General features: G+C 41.4%; 2 protein-coding genes across 2 annotated transcripts; both read right to left on the bottom strand.

Annotated features, from left to right (window-relative positions):
• Positions 1 to 3,865: 3,865 nt before the first annotated feature.
• Positions 3,866 to 19,954, bottom strand: helz2a (helicase with zinc finger 2a). Its single transcript, XM_077014097.1, has 21 exons — positions 19,723 to 19,954; positions 18,284 to 19,325; positions 18,003 to 18,186; positions 17,020 to 17,127; positions 16,704 to 16,839; positions 16,168 to 16,534; positions 15,278 to 15,919; positions 14,410 to 15,187; positions 14,234 to 14,309; positions 10,631 to 14,141; positions 10,458 to 10,543; positions 9,819 to 9,962; positions 9,480 to 9,635; positions 9,157 to 9,301; positions 8,881 to 8,997; positions 8,486 to 8,678; positions 7,483 to 7,617; positions 6,892 to 7,104; positions 6,559 to 6,706; positions 5,658 to 5,819; positions 3,866 to 4,993 (listed from the first exon to the last, which is right to left on the bottom strand). The coding sequence occupies exons 2-21, from the start codon at positions 19,297 to 19,299 to the stop codon at positions 4,881 to 4,883; spliced, it is 8,430 nt and encodes a 2,809-aa protein (XP_076870212.1). The 5' UTR covers positions 19,300 to 19,325; positions 19,723 to 19,954; the 3' UTR covers positions 3,866 to 4,880.
• A 176-nt stretch (positions 19,955 to 20,130) lies between these two features.
• On the bottom strand, positions 20,131 to 25,593 carry stmn3 (stathmin-like 3). Its single transcript, XM_077014096.1, has 5 exons — positions 25,352 to 25,593; positions 23,217 to 23,312; positions 22,565 to 22,743; positions 21,921 to 22,112; positions 20,131 to 21,728 (listed from the first exon to the last, which is right to left on the bottom strand). The coding sequence occupies exons 1-5, from the start codon at positions 25,368 to 25,370 to the stop codon at positions 21,669 to 21,671; spliced, it is 546 nt and encodes a 181-aa protein (XP_076870211.1). The 5' UTR covers positions 25,371 to 25,593; the 3' UTR covers positions 20,131 to 21,668.
• Positions 25,594 to 26,961: the final 1,368 nt, after the last annotated feature.

Here is a 26,961-nt window from a genome sequence, read left to right as displayed (position 1 = left end):
TTTCCAGGCACTGTGGTCACAAAAAAATTAGAATTTCAATGGAAAATGAGGGAGAAAGAGAGAGAGAGAGAGTGTGTGCGAGAGAGACACAAGAGTGAGTGAGAAAGTGAATTTAAATGAGTCAACAATGGTTTGTACTGTTATTAAAGCCTATTCTTGATAATAAGAAAAATGTGTAGTATGTAAGTTTCAGCTGTAAACATGTGGCTTTGACACACTCGTCCACGGAAACAATGTGGGTCTTGAATGAGGCATGGCTAGATGTCTTCAGTAAAGCTAATCAACCCAGTGGTGAAGAAGGGTGCAGTGGGAAAGTATGAAACTGTTACTGCTTTCTGTCGGCTTGGGGCACGATCGCCTGCCACTCCCTCACCCCATATCCTGCAGGCCGAGGCAGCAGACGAACACAGACCCAGAAGTGTGGTTTAAAAAAGAACAATGCACACCCAGTGTCAGAGGAAGACAGAAAGGAAGGAATCCTGAGGGGAACGAGTCCAGAGCCAGAGAAACATAGACAGGGAGACAGAAGTCTTTTACATCAAGGTAAAAATAAGCACGTTGTACCTAAAGAGAACCTTTCCTTTAAACCCCAAAAACAAAACAAAAAAGGCCAGTAAGCCACACCATATGTAAGCTGGGAGACGCAGACCACCCAACGCTGCTCCCACACCCTGCTGCTAAAAGAGGGAAACAGCAGCACATCAAATATAGCCGTTACAAAAGAAAACATTAGCTTCCCTCTCATAATCCAGCTTCCACCTTTAGATCAGTGGCCATTAGCTCTTGTATTTTCAAATTTTAGTCAAGAGCACCAGATGTCATTCTTTATTTTTTTCTCCTCAATAATATAATACAATCATTTTATTAAACTGCACTTTAAAAATTTGTTTTTTACTTCACAACACGCGTTTATACAACAGAACCAATGCCGTCGAGCTTTCCAGACGTTGGCGGAGCGTGAGCTGCTGTCGACGGCGACACGTTCCTCTGGCTCCCGCGTGAGAGCGCAGAAGCTGCGCCCGCCGAGCCGTCTGAGCCTGAAAATAAAGCGGCAACCCTTCCCTTCCCCCGGTCGAGGCGTGCGGTCTGGGCGCGGGCTCTAAATCGGGAGCGCTGGCTCGACGCTGCAGTGTGCGGCCTCCCCCACAGCGAGAGAGCGCGGTGGGTGTGGCCCCCGGCGCGATGGTTTTGGAGGTGGGGAGAGGTGGGGGGGGGGGGGGTGTTCTCCCTCCCGAAGCGCTTCGCATCATGCCAGCACCCCAAGGGCTCCAGTCAGCCTGACCGGAGCCACCGCGGCCTGCCCACGCCACGTTCACGGCTCAGCTTTGTCGAAGAGCTCCCCCTGCAGGGCCTGCGCCGCCGCTGCACCCACTCCCCCTCCGCCCCCTCATCCTGCTGTGAGCAATTCCATGCCCTGATGCTTACAAAACTGCAGAGCTATGTATACAAACACAGGGGCGTGTCACGGATTACAAGGATGATGGAATGCGTTTGCAATCTAGTCCTCCCTGTCTGCAGTTCACAGCATTCGTGGGGTGTTATTACGCTATTTTCACAGAAGGCCCAACATTGCGCCTCACCCTGCCAGCTGACCAGAACTGGGTTTGGGACTCCTCCACTGCATATATTAAAATAAGGCAGAAATATTACACTGTCAATAACATGAAACCGAAACCCAAGACTGTGGGGCTTTGTTTTGGCACTACAATGGAACTACAAGTAGCCTGAGGTCATTTTGAGCTGGGCCTGTTTTGCAGGACACAGAAGTCTGGACAGATTGGTATTACGGTTCAAGTTAGCGTTCGCACCGTAGCTCCTGTTCCTCATTCGGTGACCCATAATCAGTTGATGGATTTTTAGAGCTAACTGTTATTTAGCAAGTTAATACGCGCTTCCTAAACAATCAGGCCTAATGTGGCACTAATTTGAACAGTAAGGGAGTCGTGGTGTGAGCAGAGCAGCTGGTTTAAATCAGCAGAGGCCCCTGCTTTGGCTTTACACACACTCACACACACACACACACACACACACACACCCCCTAACGCTCACCCCCACTCGCGCCCATCCTAAACTGCACTGCGTGTTTGTGGAAGTGCGGCTGGTGGTCGGCTGCTTGGCCCGCGAGGCAGCGGTGCTTAATTGGCCTTTGTTGTGGCAAAAGTGGGGGAGTGGTCACATCTGTACAGTGGTGATTGCTGCTGCCAGTACACACACACACACACACACACACACACACACACACACACACACACACACACACACACACACACATATATATGCATGCGCACACACACACACACACACAAACATACACACACACACCCACACACACATATGCATGCGCACATGTAAGCCTGCAAGCACACACGCATAAAGTTATGCCCCGACACATACACATGCACACACATACATATACATTTATAAATGTGCCTGATCATGATTAATGAAGCTATGGAACTAGGCGAGCTCGTTGAATTACAACGTAAGCCGTTTCACAAAGGCAATGGGGGGGGGGGGGGGGGGGGGGGGGGGGGGGGCTCGGGGAAGACTCAGTGTTAAAATACTATGATATATTTCCTCTTCGTAAGGGGATTTTGAGAAGCGTATAATTATCGCATTTACAAAGGGGAGCTTCTGAATAATACGATGGTCCGTTATTGTAGAGTTTAAGAGTGTGGGGTGTGTGGTCTGCCCCTCGCCTCTCAACCAGCAAGGGAGGAGAGAGAGAGAGAGAGACAGAGAGAGAGAGCAATGCAGAGGGAGGAGGGCCATAGCCTGACTATCATGTTACTCCGACTCTCCTCTGTTCAGAGCTGACTCCATTTTTGTTTTTTCTGGCTCAGACATGCTCAGTGTGGTCGTCATGCAGGATTAATCAGATTGGTATCCAGTCATAGCTGACTTGATATGAGTCTGTGATTTATCCATATTTCCAAAATATTTAAATAGACCAAAATTCCTCTTTCATCCTGCTATTGACATCCCTCTTTTTCTTCTGTCTCTTATTCTGTTACACATTTTAATGTAATATTATAAAACTATGAAAAGAACCTCCCCCATCCATCCATCTCCACCTCCTCCTTTTCCTGCCCCATCTCTCTCCTCCTCTCTCCTCCATGTCTTTCTCTGTCTCATGTGGGACTGATTGAGCTTGTGGATTCAGCCTCATCAAAGACGGCTGTGGCTGAGTGCAGGCAACCCACTGCAGCTCCAATCTCCCCCAGCCTTAATGAGACTACACACACACACACACACACACCCACGCACGTACGCACACGCACCCACATGCACACACACACGCACCCACATGCACACACACACACACACACACCCACATGCACACACACACACACGCACCCACATGCACACACACACACACACACCCACATGCACACACACACTCACGCACGCACGCACACCCCCCCAAACAAAGACGCGCACCCCCATACCCACGTCCACGCTGGCACACACACGCACACACATACATACAAAAAATGGCAGGAACAGGATGAATGACTATTGCACATTCCATTAGGTTTTATGCCATCCAGCTGTTCATCATTTCATCTTTTGCTCCTTCATACTCTTTCTCCTGTCTCCTCTCGTGTTATGGACGTGGCACTCTTCCGAGTCCCTAATTCACCCCGCCATGTGTCTTGCCTTCCCATCACACAACTGTGTTTGTGTGTATATGTGTGCTGTTGTTCAGCGATCTCACACATTAAGAAGTATGTTATTACAGATCTTTGACTGTCACACCAGTGTAAAGGTAGAGGGACACAGATTAATATGTATTGTAATGTGAATGCAACCCACTAAGTACATGTTTGGTTTGTAAAGCAGGTACTATGCACCAAAAAACATGTAAATTTAGAAAAGGAATTTATTCCTATTAAGACATTGACAGTGATGTTTTACATAACATTTGCAGGGTATGCAAAGCATAGTGTATAAGAACATCTGTAAAAATATGTAAATACTACAAATAAATAAAAGAAAAATGTCTTGTGTGGCTTTTATTCACCTCAGTTGAATAGAAAATGGAAAACAAAAAGAACAACAAAATCATTTGGTCAAAATATGAGCTTTTCAGCTTGATTGAGACTTTCAGTCCGACAGATGGCGCTGTTTCGTAAAAGTCTAGCACGACGATATAAAGTTGCCAAACATAAGATATTTTTTCTTACACAAACATAATAAACTTAAATCCAAGTTTAGAACCTATATACTAATACAAGTAACTTCTTTAGGTCTTTAACATAGTTTTAACAATGGTCCAGGACACAAGTGTAGAATTGACACATATATTACATAAAAATAAACTTAACTACATCTAACCAACGAAAAAAAGGCTATAGGCTACGCGCAAAAACATCAAATTCCTACACAAGCTGTTCACATATCCCAGTTTATTTACCTGACATTAAGGGACTCAAGCAAACTGAACTCCCTCAGTTTGTTAGATAACAGTGCGAGTCAGTCAGCCAGTGCAGGTGAACTTTGTGAACTTGACCCAGTCAAAATTTTATTTTTGAAATGCATAGAAAAAAAGGACTAGAAACACATTTTCACACATCACGTTTGTACACATATCATCAGCCTATGGTCATGCTAAGCAATTACAATTTTAAAAGATCTATTAAGGATTTATTGCAATAAATACAATTCAGTCGGAAAAAACAAAAACAAAAACATGGCACTCAACATTTTAATAAAGGGAACTGTTGCAGTCATCACAGCTTTGCATGAACCATGAAGATGTGTGAGTGAAAGTGTGAGAGAAGCTCCTCTGCTGATGGTCCCTCAGAACAGCCCTCATGTGACCTGTTGGTCCCTCAGAACAGCCCTCATGTGACTCTCTCAGGACAGTCATGTTGGTATTATGCAAGTGCCACCTGGATGTCCTTGGCATGCTCCATTACACAGCCTTTGGCTAGGTAATGTTTCAGAAGTCTTCTCCACAGATAACTGCACCATAGCAAGTCTTTGTTGCCTATGAAAAGATGGTTGTTATAAACGGCACTCACACGAAGGACACATTTTGACGAACTAACCATGACGATGGGAAATAAATTATAGGCAGTAAAAAAACACAGAACAAACGGGGACACTGGAATCACGGGAGAAACAGGGACGATGAATAATAAGGCAGAGAAACAATACGGCGCGAACTAAAACGGAAGGACGAGGGCTACGGGATACAAAGCGAGAGAACAGGGAAGACACTGGAAAAACCAGAGCGACTTACGTTCAGACAGTGACCGATGAGGGAACTGGGGAGATGTGGGGAATTTAAACACAGACTCCGGGGAAACTAAACAAGACACGGTTGGAAACGAATATGAAAGAGACACAAAGTACAGGGGCGTGACAGACAGAGGGGAAACCATGGAAACCAAGAAACAAGGTGGGGCTAGGACGAACAACACAGGATTGGGGTGGAGGGTGGAACTAGACGTGACAGTAGTACATTTTTACAGCTATAATTTCATCTTAATTTACTACCACTATTATTATACCACATATTATTATTATTATTATTATTATTATTACATACAGTTAGATCAGATTACATTTTGTGAAGTGAATGTACCTAATCCGAGACATGAGGGTTGTTCATTATATATTTAGGATTTTAATGTTTATGTAATGCTCACCAATAATGCACAGCCCCTCTTGGGCTCTGGTGATTGCCACGTTTACTTGGTGGGGATCTATAACAAATCCCAGTTTCTTTCTGAACCAAGCTTTTGTGGGTTCTGCATCCGACTCAGGACAAGAGCGCACAGTTGACAAGATGACATACCGCCACTCACTTCCTGTATTGCAAAAAGGTTTGGGTTGGGGTTAGGGTTATGTTAGGGATATGTTAGGGTTCAGTTAGGCTTAGGCTTATGTTATAAGAGTACAGATATTGCCAACAAAACCTGCAATTCAACCTTCTTTATTACCCCTTTTACTTGAACAATAATTAAGGCCAAACAATAATCCACAGATATTAGGTGTCTTGAAGTGTATGTAAAATAGAATCAATCTAAGAAGTAACCCAGAGGTAGAGAAGTGTGAAGGAAATATTGATTATATTAATATGTGATTCATGTTAATCATGTGATCATGATGTTAGATCCATGCAGACACTATAGCACAGTCTGTGTGAAAAGTACTGCTTAGTAATTAACTGTAACCATATTGAAGATGTTTTTCTGTAAGACTGAAGTCTTCTGTGCAGTAGCAGAGTTAGAGATAATATTGCTTATCCGTTTCTATGCACCCAAGGTTGAATCCCAGGGAAACTGATAACTGCTCCTGGGAATCAGGCATCCTTAGTTTTTTCTACACACACACTTTGACTATAAGAATCTGGACTGAGAGAGACAGTTCAGAGTTACTGCATGAAGCGTAAGCTTCACATCATACTTTTATACTTTTATATTTTGTAACTCTCTTGCTATCAAATAAATACTGCTTAATATAATTATAAGACCTCGACTTCTGTGCCATCAATTCCACCACAGGAGACATTACAACAAAAGAAAGTGGTTGTTACAGATTCATTACCTTGACTCTTCATGATGGTGTTCACTGTGACACTTTCACTTTGCCACATGATCTCTTTGATCTTTGCCACCTGAGCATTGTACGGTGTCAGGATAGCAATCTCCTTCGCTGGTATCCCAGCTTTTATCAGACACAAGGCAATTCTCACCTGAAGAAAAAGTTCTCATGATTGGTGCTACACCACAGTCAGATTTGTCAGTTATTGCATAGCAAATAAATAAAAAGAAATGTTCAGCTGCATCTTTGTAAAGTTTAAAGGTAAAGAATGAAATGGTGATGACTAAAGACAATAACAGACATTAACAAAATCAACACACACTACACAGATCTCACCACTTCCTTAGCCTCCTCTATGTTTGCTTTTGAATTTTCATTCCCTCTTTCTGTTGACACCACCAGACTAATCTCTTTCCCTTCAACGTGGCCAAAGATGATGGATGTTGGATTATTTGAACGGGTCAGGAAGACACTTGATTTTTGTGTTGTGCCAGTCTTTAGCTTTCCTTCATAAAACTCTTCGGAGGGAAATGCACAGATGTCTTCTTGCTAAAAGCAAAGAATTAAAGAGAGAAACTGAACTGTAAAATCTTTTTCACTTCTGCAATTCTAAGCACAAACTTCTGATTTCTAAGTAGCTAAATATGCCAAAATAAACTATTACCACTTCTTTGAAGCATTTGTCCACACATGCCTAAAGCCTTTGCATAGTAATGCATACATAAAGCATATTTTCAGCACGTTTATATAGTTTTTTTTTATATTTATATAGTTATATTTTTATGCTATATAATTATTCATCTCATTGGTTAGAGAGGAGTCTTTAACATCCAGGTAATAAGAGCTCAGTCGGGTGTATCCTTGTACCAGTCGGCATTAGACCACATGGTGCTGACAGGAAACATAATATCACCATCCATATCTTACCATTCGATACTGAGTGTCAAGCATTAATGCTTTCGTCATGTAACGTTCAAACAGAGATTTTCCCATTCCCAATCTTTGGAACATCTCACAGTGTACCACAGGCTGCAACTGTTTGTGATCTCCCAGTAGAACAATCTGAAAGGTAAAAGTTAAAGTTAAAAGGTTAATCATTCAATTAAGTGGATTGAGTATGTAATGTATTTGTAAAGAATTAGCTAATACAAAAAAAGCTAATACAAAAGCTAATATTCTAATACAAATTATGATGAATATTCTATTTTAATAGTGTGACAGCAGGGAGGGAGCGAGACAGAGTGGAAATTCAGTGTCTTTATTAATCGTTGAGACACTAATTACAAAAGAACCATGATGGGCAAAATAAAACAGGGGCAACCAGCCAACAGTGCTGGTGATGGCTGTCTAAGCTTAGAGACACAGCAGAGGAACAACGTCCCTCAGGGTGCACGCAGGAACTAGGAGGAACTAGGAGAGCCAGATGTTCCTGGGGGCATAGAATACAGGGAGGAAACAAAGCGGCAAACAAGGCAAACACGCAAATGTGTGGTGTGTGTGTGTGTGTGGTGTGTGTGTGTGTGTGTGTTTTGAGGTGTGTGTGTGTGCGTGTGTGTGTTTTGAGGTGTGTGTGTGTGTGTTTTGAGGTGTATGTGTGTGCGTGTGTGTTTTGAGGTGTGTGTGTGTGTGTGTGTGTGTTTTGAGGTGTGTGTGTGCGTGTGTGTTTTGAGGTGTGTGTGTGTGTTTTGATGTGTGTGTGTGTGTGTGTGTGTGTGTGTGTGTGTGTGTGTATGACAGGTATGTCCCTTGAGCAGGTTGCCTGGCACACACTGACACTGTCAGAATATAATATTAGATATTCTAATGAATATTGTGACTATCTGTGAATATTTGTGTTTTCCAAAGAAGAACATAACAGCTAGTGTTTGATTCTGGAGTAAAATCTCATTGAAAACTGATGGTGGGTTAGGAAATCTAAACAAGAAGCTACCTGCTCAGGTTTGTGCGTGGCCAAGGGAATGAAAGCTTCAGGCTCTGTTGCCATGGCACACTCATCGATGATGATCTGCTGGAAGCTGAGGGCATCAGCCAGGCTAGGATGGGAAGCAGCGGTGCATGTACAGAGGATGACGTCGTGCCGCAGGAGCTCATGTGTACGGGCCTTTATCAGGAGGTTCTTGTAACTGTTTAAAAAAATGGCACAGATATTATGCCTTATTTTATCATTCAAGCTTTTAGACATTTTTGGTCCAAGATAGTTTGTGAGCGATTTGAAGTTCAACAAAGCGTCAAACCCAAACAATCTTTGGCCTACTAAGTGTTTCAGAACTGGAGAACATTACAGCAACTAGCAAATGTATTATTTTTTTCTATTTCTTTCCTCACCTTTTAATTTCTTCATCAGTGAGGAATTCTTCTTTTTGAATTTTTAAATCATAGGCCTTAATGCGAGCTGAGTATGGATTATCAGGCATACGAATCTTATAATGCAATGAAATGGACCTAAAAAAAAACAGCACTTAAATTAGCTGAAAGTGTCATTCCATGATATATTACATGGTGCCATTTTATGTACTTTTGTGCATATTTTTACATTTTGATCGTGTCAAATATACTCAGTCTGACAACATTCAAATGCATCTCTGAGAAGCACAATAGTACCTGAGCTCTTTGTTGGGTTTTTCTACTCTTTGTGAATGACGGGAAAGTTTCAGATTGCTGCCTGGATAAGGAAACTCCTGAATCTCCATCTGATCACTGTAGACCCTGAGAGGTTTCAGTTTGTACTGAAGTTTCAGCAGTTGACCTATAAATGAAAGACATACAGTAATTATTATGTAATTATTTTCTCATTTTTTTATAAGTGACAATTTAATAAAAAGACATCAACAGTGGTAATATTCAACGTTTATAACTCACTAGTTGCTTTTTCACTAATATTTTAGAGCCTGTAAAAGAGCAGTGAAATAAAAAAAAATATGTACCTGCAACCACATCAACAGATTTATTTGAAGGACCACAGTATAGAATAGACCTCTGCTTTAGGTCTGCCATTGCAACGTTTTGTCGACAAGAATGTTGTTGGTTCTGTTGGAAGAACCAATACACGATGTGGACACCAACCACAGTTTTTCCAGTCCCTGTCACAAATAGGGAACAAATATGCTCTTGTTATAAACACATCACTTATTCATACACTTTGTAAAACTGTTTGACTTGAATACTATTGTGATATTCTAGAAACATTGTATTTTATTTGTTATATGAAAGTGGGTTTAGAAAAGTGAATGCAACAAATTATCAACTGTATCTTTGCTTCTAACCTGGAGGTCCTTGGATAAGAGTGAACCTATTGTTCAGTGCTTCTTTGATGGCTTTGCACTGACTGAGGTTCAGGTTGGGAAACCCCAAAATAAGGTGGTCCTCAATCTCAAATTTGTTTGGTGTCCTTGTTTGAATATGAGTTCCTAGGAATGTATAAAGTATAAATTAACTTTAGACGTTTTACTTATGAAGACTGCATATCCAATGAAAAACTACCAAATGTCATGTTGTCATAGGCTCTGTTCGAAATAGACTACTACATACTGGATACTGCATAGGCCTACTGGACTCAGTATATACTGGATACTGCATACTGGTCCTCGTAGCAAATACAGTACAGTTTCCAGTATGCGACAAAAGCAAAGCACACTACGGGGTCATGTGAACGTAGCGTTGCATGATGGGATGCAGTACACCACGAAGATAGTTCTGTTCGCATACTGGAATATTTTGCGGAAGTAGTAGGTCATCCGTGTATGTTTCGCGTACTGGAAATTTTCATTTTGGTCACATACTGCATACGGCATACTGATTTGGGGCTGGATCAGTACGCCAGTAGTATGTAGTAGGCTATTTCGAACACAGCCATAGACATTTGGTGATAAGTTATTTATTTAAAGGCAGTACAAGTGGCTTACCTTGGTTACTTGTCTTTTGGCCAGTGGCAATGGCCTTCACAAGCTGGTTAGCTGTTGTAAGATTGTGAATAGCATTCTCTTTGCGCCTGAGGAAAGTAACAAATGTATTAAACAAATGCATTAAACAAACACATTTTGTTATACTCTTATCAGTTCTGTGTGTTCATACTTACACATCAGGCAGAAGCTTTTGTATCAGCTCCACTGTGTATCTTGCAGTAGACCACAAGATACTGTCTGGAATGTTCTTCATAGGCATGTGGTTGATATGGAAATCGATCTCCATATATGTCAACTTTTTTGATTCTTCTTCCCCTGACACTTTGGTTACTACACCATGGGCTACCCAAATGAGATCAGGTACATCCATTAGATCCAAGTCCTGACAATTTGTAAGAGGGTCTTCCGGAACTGAATTGAATTCCTTCTGTTGTATCCTTGTCCGAATGCATAGGAAACAGTTTCTTAGATTGCCTTCAATAGCCCACTGAGCTTTCTTCTCAAGAGGCAAGTGAAAGGATCCCATAAGACCCTCCTTTGAAGAGATCCATTTCAGTTCTGCATCTACAATGACAATGCTCTCGTTTTCTGCCACAGCACTAGCAGCGGATTCCATTTCACACAAAGGTTTCCATATTTTCTGGTACTCCATGTATGTCTTGTATGATGGTCTTGAGGAGTACAGTGCATATTTAGAAAAACACATAACTGGATTTTTTGTATGTTCCATGCAAATCTCAAATTTTGGGTTCACAATTAGCAGCTGAATTGCTGGCACCATAAGTCCCCGAAATGTATCTGTGCCCAACTGAACCTCAATAGCTTCTCCCTGCTTCAGTTTCACTGACAACTCAAGATAATGCTCTTCTTTCAGATTAGATGGCTCCATCCTTGAGGCTGTTGCAGATTTCTTTGTGTTTTTTCTCGCAGTTTGTCTTGGGTGCACAGCTAAGTTTATCTGCTCAATCATTGGAACAATGACGTCCCAGTTATTTTCTTTAATAGCTGCCACCAGGCATTTCCAGGACTCCGTTGGCACATGAGATATTACATTGTTTGCTGATTGTTGTTTCAGTTCGGTATGGATACTGGGGCAAGAAAAAGAATATACCCTTCGCACCCACTTTAGTACCATACACTTGTTCTCTTCGTCATACATTGGTTGATCTGCCAGTTGAAGATCCTTATACATGATGTCAATGTTTTCTGGAATGGAAGTTCTATTCAGCGGAAACGATATTCTGAAGTTGTTTCCAGTGGGGGTGACTTCCACAATGTAGGCCACCTTACCTGAATTTTGATTGGACAGCTTTGAAGCAAAATTCAAAGCATGTGATTTCTTTTCACATATAGATTGATCGCTGCTTTTTTGAGTAAATTCAACACAGCACATATCAATTTCACTTGGCGTGTATGAAATATTTGTATCATCAAGTACGGAATGAAGAAGCCGCTGGACTATGACATCTACGTAGCGACGTATTGGTGAAGAAGCCCAGGTGTAACTGTCTAATTCTAAATCATAGTGCCCAATCCGTGAAAAGTGTGTTGAGCTGGCACGCAAGATCTGTGCTTTGTTAATAAACCTCCTCAACTTCATCACAGTAGGAAGAAGCTGGGGGTGAAGGTCATCAGTTGAAACAAGATCGGTTATTCTGTAGATATCTTCATCCTGTGCTGCATTCTCAAGATGCTTCAAAACAGATGTCAATACGGGGAAAGATTCAGATTCTTGCACCGGCGCTTCCTGGTCAGAATCAACAGTTTGTTGAGCCACATTTCTGAGTTCATCAAAATCTGCTGCGCTAAGCTGAGATGACAAATGGATGGACAACGGAAGCAAAGACATGTTTCGGTAAAGAAACTGATTAAGCTTATGTCTGTCTGGTCTGTCCTGGCACCTAAGGGGAGTTAGGTTCATGGCTTTGTTGTCAGCAAGAAGCCTATCGGCAACTGTGTGGTTAAACATGATCATTAGCTCCTCTACCAGGATGTGAGACCGTCTTCTTCCAACAACTTCATCCTCATCAGGTGGGTTGTAGCACCAGTCCCCTCGTTTCCTGTCTTTCCGATGAACCTCAGCGAAATGGTAAGCTGTAGCCACACACCCTTCCAAGGTATGAAAGTGAAGAACTTCACTGCCTGAGGTTTTTAAAATATCCTCAACATCATCGTATGACAGTTTCATTTTGGAACAAATCACAGATTTGACAAATGTTCTCCTCTGTATGTGGTGTGTCTTTTTGTCAACTTCAGTCATCAATGAAATGCAACGTCTGTCGCATTTGGGAAGTAAGCTGAAAACATTTGTGGCAAAGTTTTTTGGGAACATATATGTTGGTTCAGCTTCTGAAATGTAGAATGCAGTTCCTTGCTTTCTTGCATATTTGTCCAGTTCACTATCTTTAGCCACAAAGCTTGCAACATCAGAAATGTGAATACCTATTTCATAGCTCTGGCCTAAATCTCTCACACTGATGGCATCATCAAGGTCTTGTGATTTCTCAGGGTCAATAGTGAATGTCATTAGACCACGAAGATCACTGTGGCCACTTGTAAATACATTTCTTGCAGCATATACTAAATGCTCCATCTCTTTTTGAACAGGCAGAGGAACCGGCCTTTTTAGGTTGTACTCTGCATCAAGTACCTTCAGCCCATTCTCTAATGATGTAACTCTGGGAAGTATTTTTACCACGATCCCTAAAGGACAATAAAACCCCTCCCGCCATTTCAGGAATTTTACAACAAAGAGATTGTTCATGCGGGCTTCCTCGTTGATTTTGACAAATCTTTCTACTGTCCATTTCTCAGGATCTCTTACTGCAATGTGATATGGTTTGTCCTTCCAAAATGGTGTGTATAGTTTAGGGATGCAGATGTTAATCGGTACCATCACTTGACCATCATTATTGTCAATAGTGCAGACAAATTCTTTGGATGAAGCTTCACAAGCAAGTACTTGAATCACCTTTCCCTGTGGAGGAGATGTTTCGGACGTCAAAATTTCCACCATTACCACAGCTCCAGAGAATGACCGCCCCACATTCTTTCTGCCTTTGATGTCTATTCGTATGGTGGGCTCGTCAAGTGGCTTTGCGTAGCCCGAGTCGAATTTTTCCAAGACGAGTTCACAACGCCTGTAGTTGGAAGAATTGCTCAGCTGTGAATGAAATATGGGAGGACTGCTTTGCTTCTGGTGCCTCACCACATTTTTGTCAAGATTGTCACTTTGAAGGACAGGAAAGAGACCCTCGTCTGTTAACTTTATTTGCAAATGATTGTTTTCATCAAGAAGCTCTTTCAAAATTGGATCTTCTTCGATATCTGGTACCTCCGAAGTAAACGATTCCCCATCACTGCTGTCGTCATCTTCAGCTTCCATAATGGTTGAGATCTCCAAAAGTTCTTGATTCAAGTAATCCAGATTGAAATCTTCAGGATAAACACTTCCTCGTTCAATGCAATGTTTGATGTAAGACCTCCAAAGTCTCCAGCACTTCCCAAAGTGAGAGCTGCACAGGGCTGCAGCATCTCCAACTACAATGACTTGAGACTGAGCTCTGGTCATGACTGTATTCAACACACGCATGTCATTGAAGAAATCAAGGCATGTGTTCTCAATCGACTTCAAGCTGTCTTTGGTGTGCACAGTGGAAATTATGATTACTCTGAATTGTTTTCCTGTCAAAAGGGCAATAGTCTTAATTAATTATGAACATCACATTCATCTACTTCTGTCATAGAAATAAAAAAATCAACAAATTTATCTGTACCTTGCACATTTTCTGCATTCTCAACAGTAACACCACTTGCTCCAACTTGTTTCAGTCTTTTTCTTATCTCAAACACCTAAAAAGAGATATAAAAAGAGATATAATTATATTATTATTATCACTGTTTATTGTTGTTGTTATATATTATTGTATGTTATTACTATGTTATTGTTTACCTGACTGCCATGCGACAGAACACAGATTGATGTTTGTGGATTTACATGTGGCCAGTCTTCAGGCCACTCATTCAGTACTCTTACCACAATATCAGCAACAGTTTGAATTTGTGTTGGATTGAACCACGACATGGACAACCGGTCAATGTGGCATTCTCCTCTGACATGATAGAACTGTAGAGCATATTGGTTTGGATGAGGAAATACATTTCCTTTAGCTTTGATCGCATTCTTCTTGCCAACATAGAAATACGTGGACACAAAATCCACAATTTCCTTTGTGGAGCGATAGTTTTCAGTGAAGATGATTCGACTATTTGAGGCAGTGGCAGTCTTCTCTGCCTGATAGTAATGAAAGAGACGATTTAGTAACGTGTGATCTGAACGTTTGTCCTCTTCTATGGAGAAGAGCTTTGGCCCCATTTGCATGTGATCCCCAGCTAAAACAACTTGAGTCTTTTCCCCTGCCAAGCCAAGAGCCATTAGCGCCTCACACTCCAGCATCTGAGAGGCTTCATCAATGAAGATGTGGCTGAAGTAATCAGGTGGGAGCTGCATGTCATGAAACAGTCGTGCCACTGTAGTTGTTGTTATAATGATTTTTTCAGCATCTAGTGTAGCTCTGTCGGGGAAATCGAAATGTTGTCTATCTATGGATAGATAGCAGTACTGCAGAGTAATGAAATCAGTCGTTCTGAGAGAAATTTCCTTTGCTTTTATTCTTAGAGACATGGTTCCATCACTATGGAAATGATCTCTGACATAGAGATCAGCAGAGCTACAATGTAAGAAAGGAAAATGGTCATAATCATAATTCAATTAAAAACTAAATTTACATACAAACATATTTGAAAAAGCGTAGATTTACCTGTTTGTGTGCGTGCAAATCAGGATTTTGTACTGTGGCTTCTTTGCAAGAGCCAGTGTAATCTTTGCAAGAGTGAAGGTTTTCCCAGTTCCAAAAGGCCCATATATCAACAATGGTGTCACATTTCTTCTATGCTCAGATGCTGCCAGGATAAAATCCATAGCAGCTTGCTGCTTTTCATTCAGCTCACCTGAAACTGATTTCACTGGAACTTGGACATGTCTGTCACTCAGGTCAGGGAGAACCCTTCTAAGATTAGGCAGATTGTCAACAGCTTTGTGCATTTCACAGAACCATATGCGGTCAAACTGAAACTGGACCTCCATCTCGAGTGTTTTGTCAGTGTCAAGTTTCAGCTCAGAGCAGCATCTATTTGAGAGCTGCAGGTGTAGTTCTGTATCACCAATGGTGTCTTTTAGAATTAAGGCCTCATAAACACGTTGCGGGCCACCCTCAGGTTTTGGCAGGCCAACGAGAGCTGTCTGAACATGTCTCTTCAGCATGTAGCCCTCTGGTGTATTTGGAGCAAGTGAGTGCGAGATAGAAACACTGCCAAAAAGTTCTCCACCAATTGCAAGTTTCAGTCCAAACCAAGGATTGACCAAATCCTTTTTAAAAGTCATTTTCCCTCGAAGATTCAACCTACACATTTGTTTTGGAGCATACATAATAAAATGTATTTTTATTCATGTTACATATTTTACAATATAATAAAATATTGTTTTCCAAGAATTACAGGACAAATAATAACTTTGCGTAAACAATATCCACTATGTTTATTATTTACATATAAATATATGCATCTGTACTATAAATAGGTTAAGAACTCATTTTCAGTTTTTGTCAGTATGAATTGTTGATCTGAGTCAAAATATGTTTCAAAACCTTACCTGCTAACCAGTTTGCTTTCTGCCATTTCTTCCTGGTAGAGAAAGCTGTGCATTTTCTTCTTATAATTCTGGCGATTGATTGGGCTGGCATCTTTGGTTACCATGTTTGGCTGATTAATATTACTGTACCATTTTAACAACTGATGGTGTGCTGCTGACCTCCCATGGTATTCGATGATTTCCACATCTCCCTCTTTCCAGACCACAGTCACTGGCTCACTGTGTTTTGTGCTCTCTGGAAGCAGCTGTTGCCCTACACTGACTTTGAGTTTTTGCAACAAAACTGGCCTCCTATCAAAGTCAAATACTAACCACTGCTCATACAGTCCTGAGCAGGCAGATGTGAAGGACACTATAACCTCATACACTAGAAAAAATATAAAAGTCATTTAGATATACTGTGCAGGAATTGCTTAAAATGTATAAATATGAATGACAGAAAACAGCTTTTAATGAAGACGTATTGATAAACAAATCAAAGATGTTTATCAATATGTGTGTGTGTGTGTATATGTGTGTGTGTGTGTGTGTATTACCTTTTTTAGCTCTGGGTGTGTCTTTGGTCTCAAACCATATGCCGTTGGAGTATGAGCGTTCTTCATGGCTATCTGCACCAAGGGCAAATGTGGCTCCTTTGTCCTGCCTCAGTAAAGCCACCACATCCAAAGTCATCTAGAAGCACAAATAAAACATGTTTCACGCTAATACATTTAAAAGAAATTTGACTATTGAAGTAGTTCATCCCAGGACTGCCCACTCCATAACACATATCAACTTACAAAGCATTACATAATATTCTATATAAACGATTATAAACACAGATTGTTATCTATAACAGTAATCAAAAATAACCTTTGATTCAATCTTGAAAGTCCATCTGTGTGATATTTTTTCTTGTCTTACAGAGATACTGAGATCAGAGTCACAGCTAACAGATACCTCAGGGAGAGACTCCTTCATCTAAAAGGCACAGGAATAAAGCCATTAGAATCAGTAAAGGATTTCTAATAATCAACAATGGGCCAGATTAATCAAACTTGAAGGTAACCTCGCTGCAGCATGCAAAATGTATGACATGCTATTGAACTCCTAGTTACTTCATAGTTACTTAGGGCACAGGTGTCACCTTACTGCTGCGCTAAATTCACCTGCTCCCAATCAACATCGACATGTAAATTAGTTCATACATATTAAAACATACGCCAAAAGACTGACTAGATCCAATTGTGAGACCTAGACACTGAAAACCGAGTTACCGGTACATGAAAATGTGATACATACATTGGTAACTCTCACTATGAATGGGAACTCCATGGCTGTGCTGAATTGATTATGAATTTATTATCAATCGATTAGTTCAGTATGCCTGGCAGAACAACAGAACTGTAAGCAATCATGCTCAGTCCAAAAAAGTGGCTTTTAATTTTTTTTTAAGGCGATAAATGTGTGCGTGAGCAAATTTGTGTTGACAATCTGCATGTGTGACCAAGCATTGCTAGAGAAAAGATGATTCTATCCATATTTGCTTCAAAATGGTACATTTTATGGTGTAATGACTCGCTAATGTCATGTAAATCCACATAAACGCATTACCGTCCCGTTAAATCTGGCAGAACGTTTTATCAACTTGGCCCATCATTTGCCCGTTGAGTCTATCTGAACTGAATCTCTACAGTTAAAGTTAATGTAACACAAATTCATTTGCAATGTGCTTCAAAAAATAATTCACACCTAGAGCTCCTGATAAGCTATGTATCAAAATCCAGTGATTTTCATTTCTGGCATGAATTTAGCTATTTAAAATAAATAAAATAATGGCTGCATAATGTCCTTACAATCATTTCTTTGTTTCCACTGTGCCTGTATTCGTCCAGCAGGAAGTCCTGGTAGGACAGGAGACCCTGTTCAGAAGCTGCTTGCGCTTTCCTACGTGCTGCCTTGTGTCGGACACGCCACTCCTGGAGCTCCTCCTCACTGTGGGCCTCCATGCAACTATCTCCATACTCACAAGTGGCCGTTCTGTGGGAAAACATCAAATCTATCCTAGGTTGCACAGCACACAGGAAACCTGAGCTTACACGGAACATAACGCAAAGGGGATAAACTTGATTCTCACCTTTCACACAACCCAAAGGTTTTCTTTGTCAGTGGTGGGTCACGGTATTTCCATGTGAATGCTGTATCTTCAAAGATTAGTCTCCTGTGCTTCACAGTGAAGCAATGATTCATGAACTCCTCATATGTGGGTAACTGTACTTTGCAAACATGACAGTAGTGTTGCCGTTCTTGCTTTTGTGGTGTGCCGTGTGACTTAGTTCCAGAATTTTTCAACTGCGCACTCTGTGAAAGGCGGAGCAGATAGGAACGATCCAGGTTCCCCCTAGTCTCGCACTCCCACACAGCCATCTCTATTTCACTGTGAGCAAACCAGCAGCGTTTTGGACCATGCCAGCATGGTTCTCCATTCTCTACGTACCTACAGTACTTCCACCGCTGGACATTCTGCTTGGGTCGGGGCCTGACCTCGTCATAGGTGACTCTTTTTTGCTTGTCCGTGTGGCAAAAGACCAGGACAGGTCTATAGCTGTGCCCTGAAGCACATAGCATGTTTGGACTTCCTGATAAAATCTTTTGAGGACTGTCATGAAAGCAGGTGTCACATAGCTCAACAAATATTCCCTGTGAGCTACTAAGTACTTGCTCTAATCCAGGACTTTGTGCCAGTGGTTTTCTCTGCTGGGCTGTGCATGTGTCGTCACTGTTTAACAGACTGATAAGCTGAGGGAGATCAAGGCCTTCTTTCTTCATGAAGTTCCACACCAGAGCTTCCACTGGGCTTCTGGCATAGGAACATTTACGTCCATGCAAAGTACATTTTTGTCCCTCAACATAGTAGCAGCACACTACATACTTCGAAGGATTTGGAAATTTTGGGCGCGGGGCCACTTGCTTCCATTGGTCGTAACTGCCTTTTGGTCTGGCCAATAAAATGCATTTTGAGCACCAATGGGCATTGGGCAGAGGGGAGTATGAATTGTTACTGTTGCTATTACTGCACAGGCTGCAGCTTACACACAGATCAAGCGACTGTTGTAATTTCGGTAAGTTATGTTTATCACCAACAAGAGACATGACTTTATCAGTGGTTGGTTATTCACCTACAAAACAATTAAAAAAACCAAAAGATCATATGGAGTATTATGTAGGCTATTATGAAATTATGTTACATGATTACAATAAGCCAGTTACTTCACATTACATACACAAGACCTCAACAGTCCTAATGGCTGTGACATTGTATTCGTTTATAAATATGGCTTATAAATGAGTTCCAATAAATTAATTAAAAATTACAAACAACTTTATGCGTATAAATATGTTTTAGTGCTTGTAATTAAAGATAAAATGTATTTCAATAGAACAGTAACCACTCTACACTCTACAAAAAAATGCATTTAAGTCAGTGCGTTGAATTAGATATTATTTTCATCGAAACACTTTTAACAGCAAAACGTGATTTAGGCTTTCTGTCATTAAAACATAGTCTCAACTTACCACCACTTTCCATTCAAGACGTCTTAAAATCCACAAAAAATATCAACTATCCAGGAAAGCCTTTCGTGCCCAGCTGTCACTCGATCATCCATGACTCTTAATAACCTGTCCTTACCAGGAACCGTTCATAATATTTATCCTGTATCTCCTCCTTCTTCTGTCGCGCTGCGATAGCATATAAATCAACCGTTTCTTGCGTCTGTTGCGATTTACCGAGAAAAACTTAAGTTTCGGTTTCACTATTGAGGAAAGCTTGTACTGTATACGCCCAAACATGTCACGTGACGCGCAAACACGTCATACATAGCTAGTTAATGATTAACCTTTATACCCTCATAATTGCGCCTGCAAACAGTAGCCACATAAAAACTGCACTTCCAACATGAGAAATGGCTGTTGGCACACATATGGTAACAACAATAATATTTATTGTTGTAGATGTTGATATTGTTTTAAACTGAAAACAAATTAAATAAAATGTAAGGTTAAAATGGCATTTTGATCATTTGCTGTTCACGATTTAAACTTGTTCTGTGCTAGTACTGTAGCTCACATAGTAAACAACCACAAACAAGGAAGCATTGTTGACGTTCCCATAATCAGATAGCATCATGAGTCAAATGAATATCATATGCTCCACCATTGTAACAATGAAAACCTGCCTTTTTAAAGGTGGAGTCACATTTTTCAGCAAGCATAAAGCCACATAATCTGCTTCATTAGTTTCTCTCCCCACCCCAATTAATGAATCGAAAGCTACTCTGAACACTTGGAGCGTTTTGTTTGTACTTTGTCACAGCAACTTTGTTACATGCTGTGAGCATTCAGGGTGGATACAACTTTAGTGTCAGCATTGTGCATCATAATGGGTGTGATGTTAATGGCAGTCATACTGTTCAAAGGTTATACTGGTTATACTGGTCCACTGCTATTTAGCTTAGAGATCTTGCATTTGCCATTGTACAGTAAATAAACTATTTAACAATGATTCGGTGGCATTAATGACATGCAATAAATTACATCTGTGTGTATTTGATCTCTTTAACCACTGGATATAAAATGGTAAATAATATCCTTAAGTGGAACTACTGAAAGAGTTAATGTCTGCTTCAGTGCATTGACAACAGTCTGACTGCGAATTTCTAACTGAAAAAGAACATGCAAAGAATGCAAAATGTAAAGACATGTTAAGATTAAAAATATTGTTTAAAATAATGAAGAAAGAGAGTATATAATCAATTACATATTTGACTGTGGGTCTGGGTCAGGTCTGGGTTTTATTCATTTAAATTGGTGTGGGTGCATTCCTTAAAACTAATGTACACATGCAGTTTAACATATTAAATTGTGCTTCATTAATACATATGTAACATCCCCTAAGGCAAACAAGAGCACTGCAGACAATGGTATCAGATAAACTCATTAAAAAAAACTCTAAAAACGAGAAATAAAATCTGTTTGACCAAACTGATATTGCTAAAAGCATTATCATCCAGTACATATACTGTGCCAGTGCTCATTACCTTATTATTCATCATTCACTCATTATTCATAATTAACTCATTATTCATCATTCACTCATTAACTGCTCTTGTCATTTACACATCTAATCCTTTCGCACAACAGCCATAAATGACAGAAGTGTTGATGTGTGAATCTAATATACTTGAGTTTTATTGTTTTGAATGATCTTCAGAATATGTTTAACGGCCATATTGCTTTGCTCACTGAAAAACAGGGGTTTCATAACGTACAGTGTAATTATAAATATCAATTTGAAACTTTCATGAAGATAAGCCATGTTGGAGTACAGTAATAGCTGCTTGGGTCTTGTTTTCTTGAGACTGATACACTGAGTGAGAATGACAGAGATATCCCCAAACCAAACGTGATTGGTTGGGGGGGGGATACGGGGGCGGGCCTTAGGAGGACACCAGGAGGGATCTTCAGCCAGAGAGTTCTGCTTGTACCTCTCTGTTCCTACGGACTTCTGCAGCGTGCATCTCCTAGAGAGAGAGAGCATGTCCATTAATATTTCACCCGCCCATTTGTGTCAAACATTTGAATGGTCTTTCGTGATGTTCTTCTCATCAGTAATGCCTACTGCAGTACTGCACCCCCTACACTGCCCAGCAGTGTCCATATAGGAGAACGTTAGTTCAAAACCTAGTGGAAAACAACTTGTAGGGGAGGCTTACTTTTTCCCTCAGACGCTGTTTCAGAGCAATGAGACGGGCCGCGCGATTCTCCTGGCTCACTTCCATTTTGTGATTGAGCTTCTCCTCTGCCATCTTGCTGTAGTTGTTGTTCACCTCCTGGGCCTTGCTGAGGACATCCCTCTCGTGCTCACGTTTCTCCGCCAGCTGCTTCAGGACCTGCTGCTCCTGACTCTGTGGAGGGAGGGGAAATTGGGGTGGGGGGGGGCAGACAGAAGGAGAGAGAGAGAGAGAGAGAGAGAGAGAGAGAGAGAGAGAGAGAGAGAGAGAGAGAGGCCTTTGAAAAAAAATCATAGATGGGTTAATGAAGTCATTTGTCAAGGAAATGATCGCACTAAAACCCCGGCTAAAATGGGAAATGAGAGAAAAGGTTTTATTTCTTGTTGTTTGTTTCATTTTAAATGAATGATCAGTGACTGATTGAGCAATAGAAATGACTGACACCTCAAATGCCGGTAAACAGAGAAGACCAGAGAAAAACTGAAATGTCTGAACGGGTATAAGGAAACTATGGTGTGTGCAACTGAGAGTCTGTGGAATTCCACAATAAAGTTTGACAGAGTACAGTTTCCAGAGATTGAAACATTTCCACCATTTCCACAACACATGATAACAAGCTCTCTCACCCTCCTCCTTTCTTCAGCCTCAGTCAGTTTCTTCTGCAGGTCACTTAGCGATGGCGCCCTCTTGTGGGCTGCCAAATTCAGGTTCTGGGGCCTGTCAGGAGACAGATCCGTGGGGCTCTTCAGAATGACCTCAAAGGCCTGGCCAGAGGTTCGATTATTCAGGGACTTTACCTCCATGTCTGTCATGGAAAAGCAGAAGGAATGGGGATGGATTAAAAAGATGACACAATTTAGCATACTGCATGCACTAGTTCTTCAGTTTGACATAGAACTGCATGATCTCCATTCACCATAACAGGCAATGGCTGCATTGCTGTTTGTTTGCAAAATCAAGTTCCTTTTATTTGCTGAAGGCCATCTTGAAACAGTTATGAAGAGGAACTATACAGCACCAAGTACTGTTTTGGACTAAGTTAATTTCTGCTCCACTGGAGATGGAAAGATACTAGACTCTTTTACATTTTTATATTAACTATATCCCATAAATTGTCCTTATATGTGACCTTGTTATTAGAGTAATTTTATTTTATTTTTTACATTTTTGTTAGCAGCACAATGACATGAATACTGATTTATTTAGCTGCCAAGAAAGTGCTTATTGCCTTATAGCACTTAGTGGTAATGCCGCTCTGTCCTACGTAGATCAACGTACCCTCAAAGTGGCCGATGGTTTGAGTATGAGGTTTCTGGTACAGACAGGAGCAGATGAGAGATAGCACTGACATCTCCTTCAGCTTCTCGGAGTAGGCTGGGAAAGGAAGACACCCATTAGGCTATTTCAACCACAGTGGACAAATGTTTGAATGAGGCTGAAAACTATTCACTACTCAGTGCCTTTTCATTTGTAACATAAAGATTGTCTATTGACATCTAGTGATCAAACGCTGAACTGACACAAGCAGACACGGTTTGTCCTAACTTATACTGTACTGCAGAACTGGAACTCTTTTATGAGAGAGAAAAATGGCGAAATGCATGCCTGTGCAAGAAAGAGAGAGTGAGACAGAGAGAGTGTGAGAGAGAAAGAGAGAGAGAGACTCTTGGCAACAACAGGGGACAAGACAATTATCACAATGGTGGCTTTGCCCACACAGTAGGGTAAATGTTGTCCATTTTTACCCATGATTCTCATTCAGCCTTTCACCTTTCATTGTCATTTAACGATACAATACTACATTTCCAATCAGGCACTTCATCGTCACATGCCACAGAAGCTGCCAGCCAGATCCAGCATGACCTGAGTCATGCATTAATGACCTAGTCCAAGCCGACAGCACCTTCTGGAAGGGCAATTCATGAGTGAAGAATTGGGATTTCTGTCATCATTTACCACCATCATAATGTTTATGCTCAGGGCATTTACTTGTATATTTTTCAGAAAGAAAACTCTGGATTTTTTTTTCTTTGAAGATCCCATGAAAAATAAGATACTGGTTTTCATATTTCAATTGCAAAATTATAATAAAATAGAAGAAATGGTTCTATGATTTTAGTTTAGTAGTTAATGGGCACCGAGACTCCCGGGAGCCATGCAATGTGAAGTAGAACAAACTGGGAGTGGTGTGTGTGATTTATCACCCTCCCAAACTCATGGAGGGGTGACTTTGCAGGATGGTTGAGACTGCAGATATAAGTGCAGGGCTTGCCTCATGGTAATATACCAAACATAAGAGATATTTAAGACTTCCAACACAGGGCCTTACAAATCTGCATTGGCCACTCTGCATTGTTATGCCATACTCACCACACACTAATTGTGATACTTGACAATTGAGGGAAATTATTGCAAAACTGGTATGTCATTGTAAAACTAAAATCAGCAATTTCCAGGCACAGCTTAAGTCATCCTTTAGAGAACTGGTAGTGGTGCTATTCAGTGAACAGGATTATACTACATCAGTAAAAGCATCCCTAAGGTTTTGAATAGCATTTATTCAAGTGTGCAAAACTGTAGCACATCAGATCACATAAGCTGCTATAGAAGTCAGACGCAAAGATTTAATCTCTAAAGTAGAGATCAGATTTCATTTTTATGAGGAGGGGCTGATGAATAAACTCCGAGTAGGTGTAATTCCATGTATTTTTCAAGGACTGACAGTCTGTATGTTCATGTGATTTATGAAAACCTTCTTTGCTTTGTCCATACTGAAATCCTGGATGCAAACCCAAGCACACACACACACACACACACACACACACACACACACACACACACACACACACACACACACACACACACACACACACTCATCCCTCCACATGGCCCTGGGAGGAGGCAGACGTGCCCTGTCTCAGAAAATTGCAGTGCAAACATACATCACGCCGCACTGCTACCCACAAACTGAAACTGCATTTTTTAAATACCATGAAGTCTGCAGTGGAGAGCATCAGCACTGATGGCCGTCTACCATACTAGGAGATACAACATGCTAACACACACACACACACACACACACACGCATGCATTTATACTGATATATACATATACTGTGTGCTAAATTTGACAAATGGTCCTGTAGTGCGCTGAAAATTCATCTATGACCCCGTATTGCTCGTAGCTTTTAGCGCAACATTACATCGACATCGCTCTTCCTCATTTAAAGCAGGTCACAGGTACAGCGACACGCTACGTGAAAACAAAACAACATGAGCTTATTTGAACGAGGACTGATGGGTAAAAGGAAGTCCAGTGGTCACGCATCATCCCTCCAGAAGCATCGGACGAGCCCGACGCAGCCCAGACAGCCCAGACCCTGCCCGGGAGGAAGAGATTGTTTTGGGCCTTACCTGCTACGGTGCTGGCCATGACGGAGCTGGACGTGGTTAGATGGAGGACGTCAGGATGGAAAGAGAGAGAGTGCAGAGGAGAGAGCCCGTCGAGGAGAGGTGACTGGGAGCGGAGAGGCGCTGAGCTAGTGTTCTTCACCGGGTGGAGGAGGATGTTGGAGAGGAGAGGTGGGGTGAGGCGGCAACCGAGAGAGAGAGAGAGAGAGAGAGAGAGAGAGAGGGAGAGAGAGGGAGAGGGAGGGAGGGAGGGAGGGCAGATGGATGGGGGGAGAGAGAGAGAGGGAGGAGGATGGGAACGAGGAAGGAGGGAGGGGCGGTGTGGGCTGAGTAGGTGGTTGGAGACCGAGGGAAGCAATTAGTGTGACAATGCAATTGGATTTTGTTGAAGGCGTGAGTGGTGACAGGGAGAACGGGATTGAAATGGGAGAGCGCAGTGCTGTTGTCTAGGAAACAAAGAGCAAACCTGCTGCTGTTGCACACATGCTGCCCCTCCCCACTCACACACACACACACACACACAAACACACACACACACACACACACACACACACACACACACACAAAATCAGGTCAGATTTAAGCAGCGTGTCATAACAATGACATCAGAGTCACAAAGGGTGAATGGGAATGTTTACTATGTACAAAATTAATCCGATGCTTGTTTATCCTTAATACCAATGTCAACATTTAAAGGGCTTCTATGTATGACATTAGTATTTGTTTTGTGCTACTCAAACTCCTATGTCACTATGAGAGAAAAGCTCAAAATAAAGGTACAAAGGATGGAAAAAATGGCAGCGATTGCAAAGATTGATGAACCAACACAATGCGTTAACCCCTTTGTGATTGCTGAGAAGGCTCATTTGAATGTGAAGATCTGTTTAGATCCACAAGATCTAAATGCAACAGTAATGAGAGACCATTACCAGTTACCCACTGTAGAGGAAATAACATGCAAGACTTGCCAAAGCAAAATACTTCAGTGCTTGATGCAAGCTCAGGTTTCTGGCAGTACATTTAACACACACACCCTTTGGCTGATACAGATTTCTCAGCCTCCCGTTTCGGGTCAATTCTGCATCAGTTCTATAAAGCAGTCGGTTGAGGGCATAGACGGTACTGAAATGAACATTGATGATACACTAACTTGGGGAACAACCACAGAGCAACATGACCAAAGGTTGAAAGAAACGTTGGAGCAAGTTAGAGAGAGGAATCTCATACTAAACAAAGAGAAGTGCAAGACTGGTCTGAGGAGATCAGATATCTTAGGCACGTTCTCTCCAAAGACGGCCTGAAACCAAACCTGAGCAAGACAGAGGCAATTAAAAAGAAGCCAGCGCACAGAATCACTACGAGAGCTTACCAGAGATGATCCCACTCGGCAGTGGGAGGTTAAGCATCAAAAGGCATTTAAAAGGTTGAAAATTATGATCACAGAGAATCCTGTACTTAAGTATTATGATGTCACTTTACCAGTGACAGTATCTGCAGATGCTTCAAAATATGGACTGGGGACGCTTTCACCAGTTTGTGTATGGCAGCAAGGTCAACATACAAACAGACCATAAACCACTGGAAGCCATCATGAAAAGGCCACTGACCAGGGC

This window comes from Brachyhypopomus gauderio, chromosome 8 (assembly GCF_052324685.1).
Source record: "Brachyhypopomus gauderio isolate BG-103 chromosome 8, BGAUD_0.2, whole genome shotgun sequence".
NCBI classification, from domain to species: Eukaryota; Metazoa; Chordata; class Actinopteri; order Gymnotiformes; family Hypopomidae; genus Brachyhypopomus; species Brachyhypopomus gauderio.
The sequence above is the reverse complement of the archived record's forward strand: the minus strand, read 5'-3'. Positions and strand labels throughout refer to the sequence as shown.

Coding starts and splice junctions, on each gene's coding strand:
- helz2a (XM_077014097.1), bottom strand. CDS start 19,299: ATGTCTCTTGTTGGTGATAAACATAACTTACCGAAATTACAACAGTCG. Junction 16,840..17,019: donor CTTTCAAGATTGAATCAAAG/GTTATTTTTGAT, acceptor TTGTGCTTCTAG/ATGACTTTGGATGTGGTGGC. Junction 8,679..8,880: donor ACTGATGAAGAAATTAAAAG/GTGAGGAAAGAA, acceptor TTTTTTAAACAG/TTACAAGAACCTCCTGATAA.
- stmn3 (XM_077014096.1), bottom strand. Junction 22,113..22,564: donor AGGCTGAAGAAAGGAGGAGG/GTGAGAGAGCTT, acceptor CTCCCTCCACAG/AGTCAGGAGCAGCAGGTCCT. Junction 21,729..21,920: donor AACAGCGTCTGAGGGAAAAA/GTAAGCCTCCCC, acceptor CTCTCTCTCTAG/GAGATGCACGCTGCAGAAGT.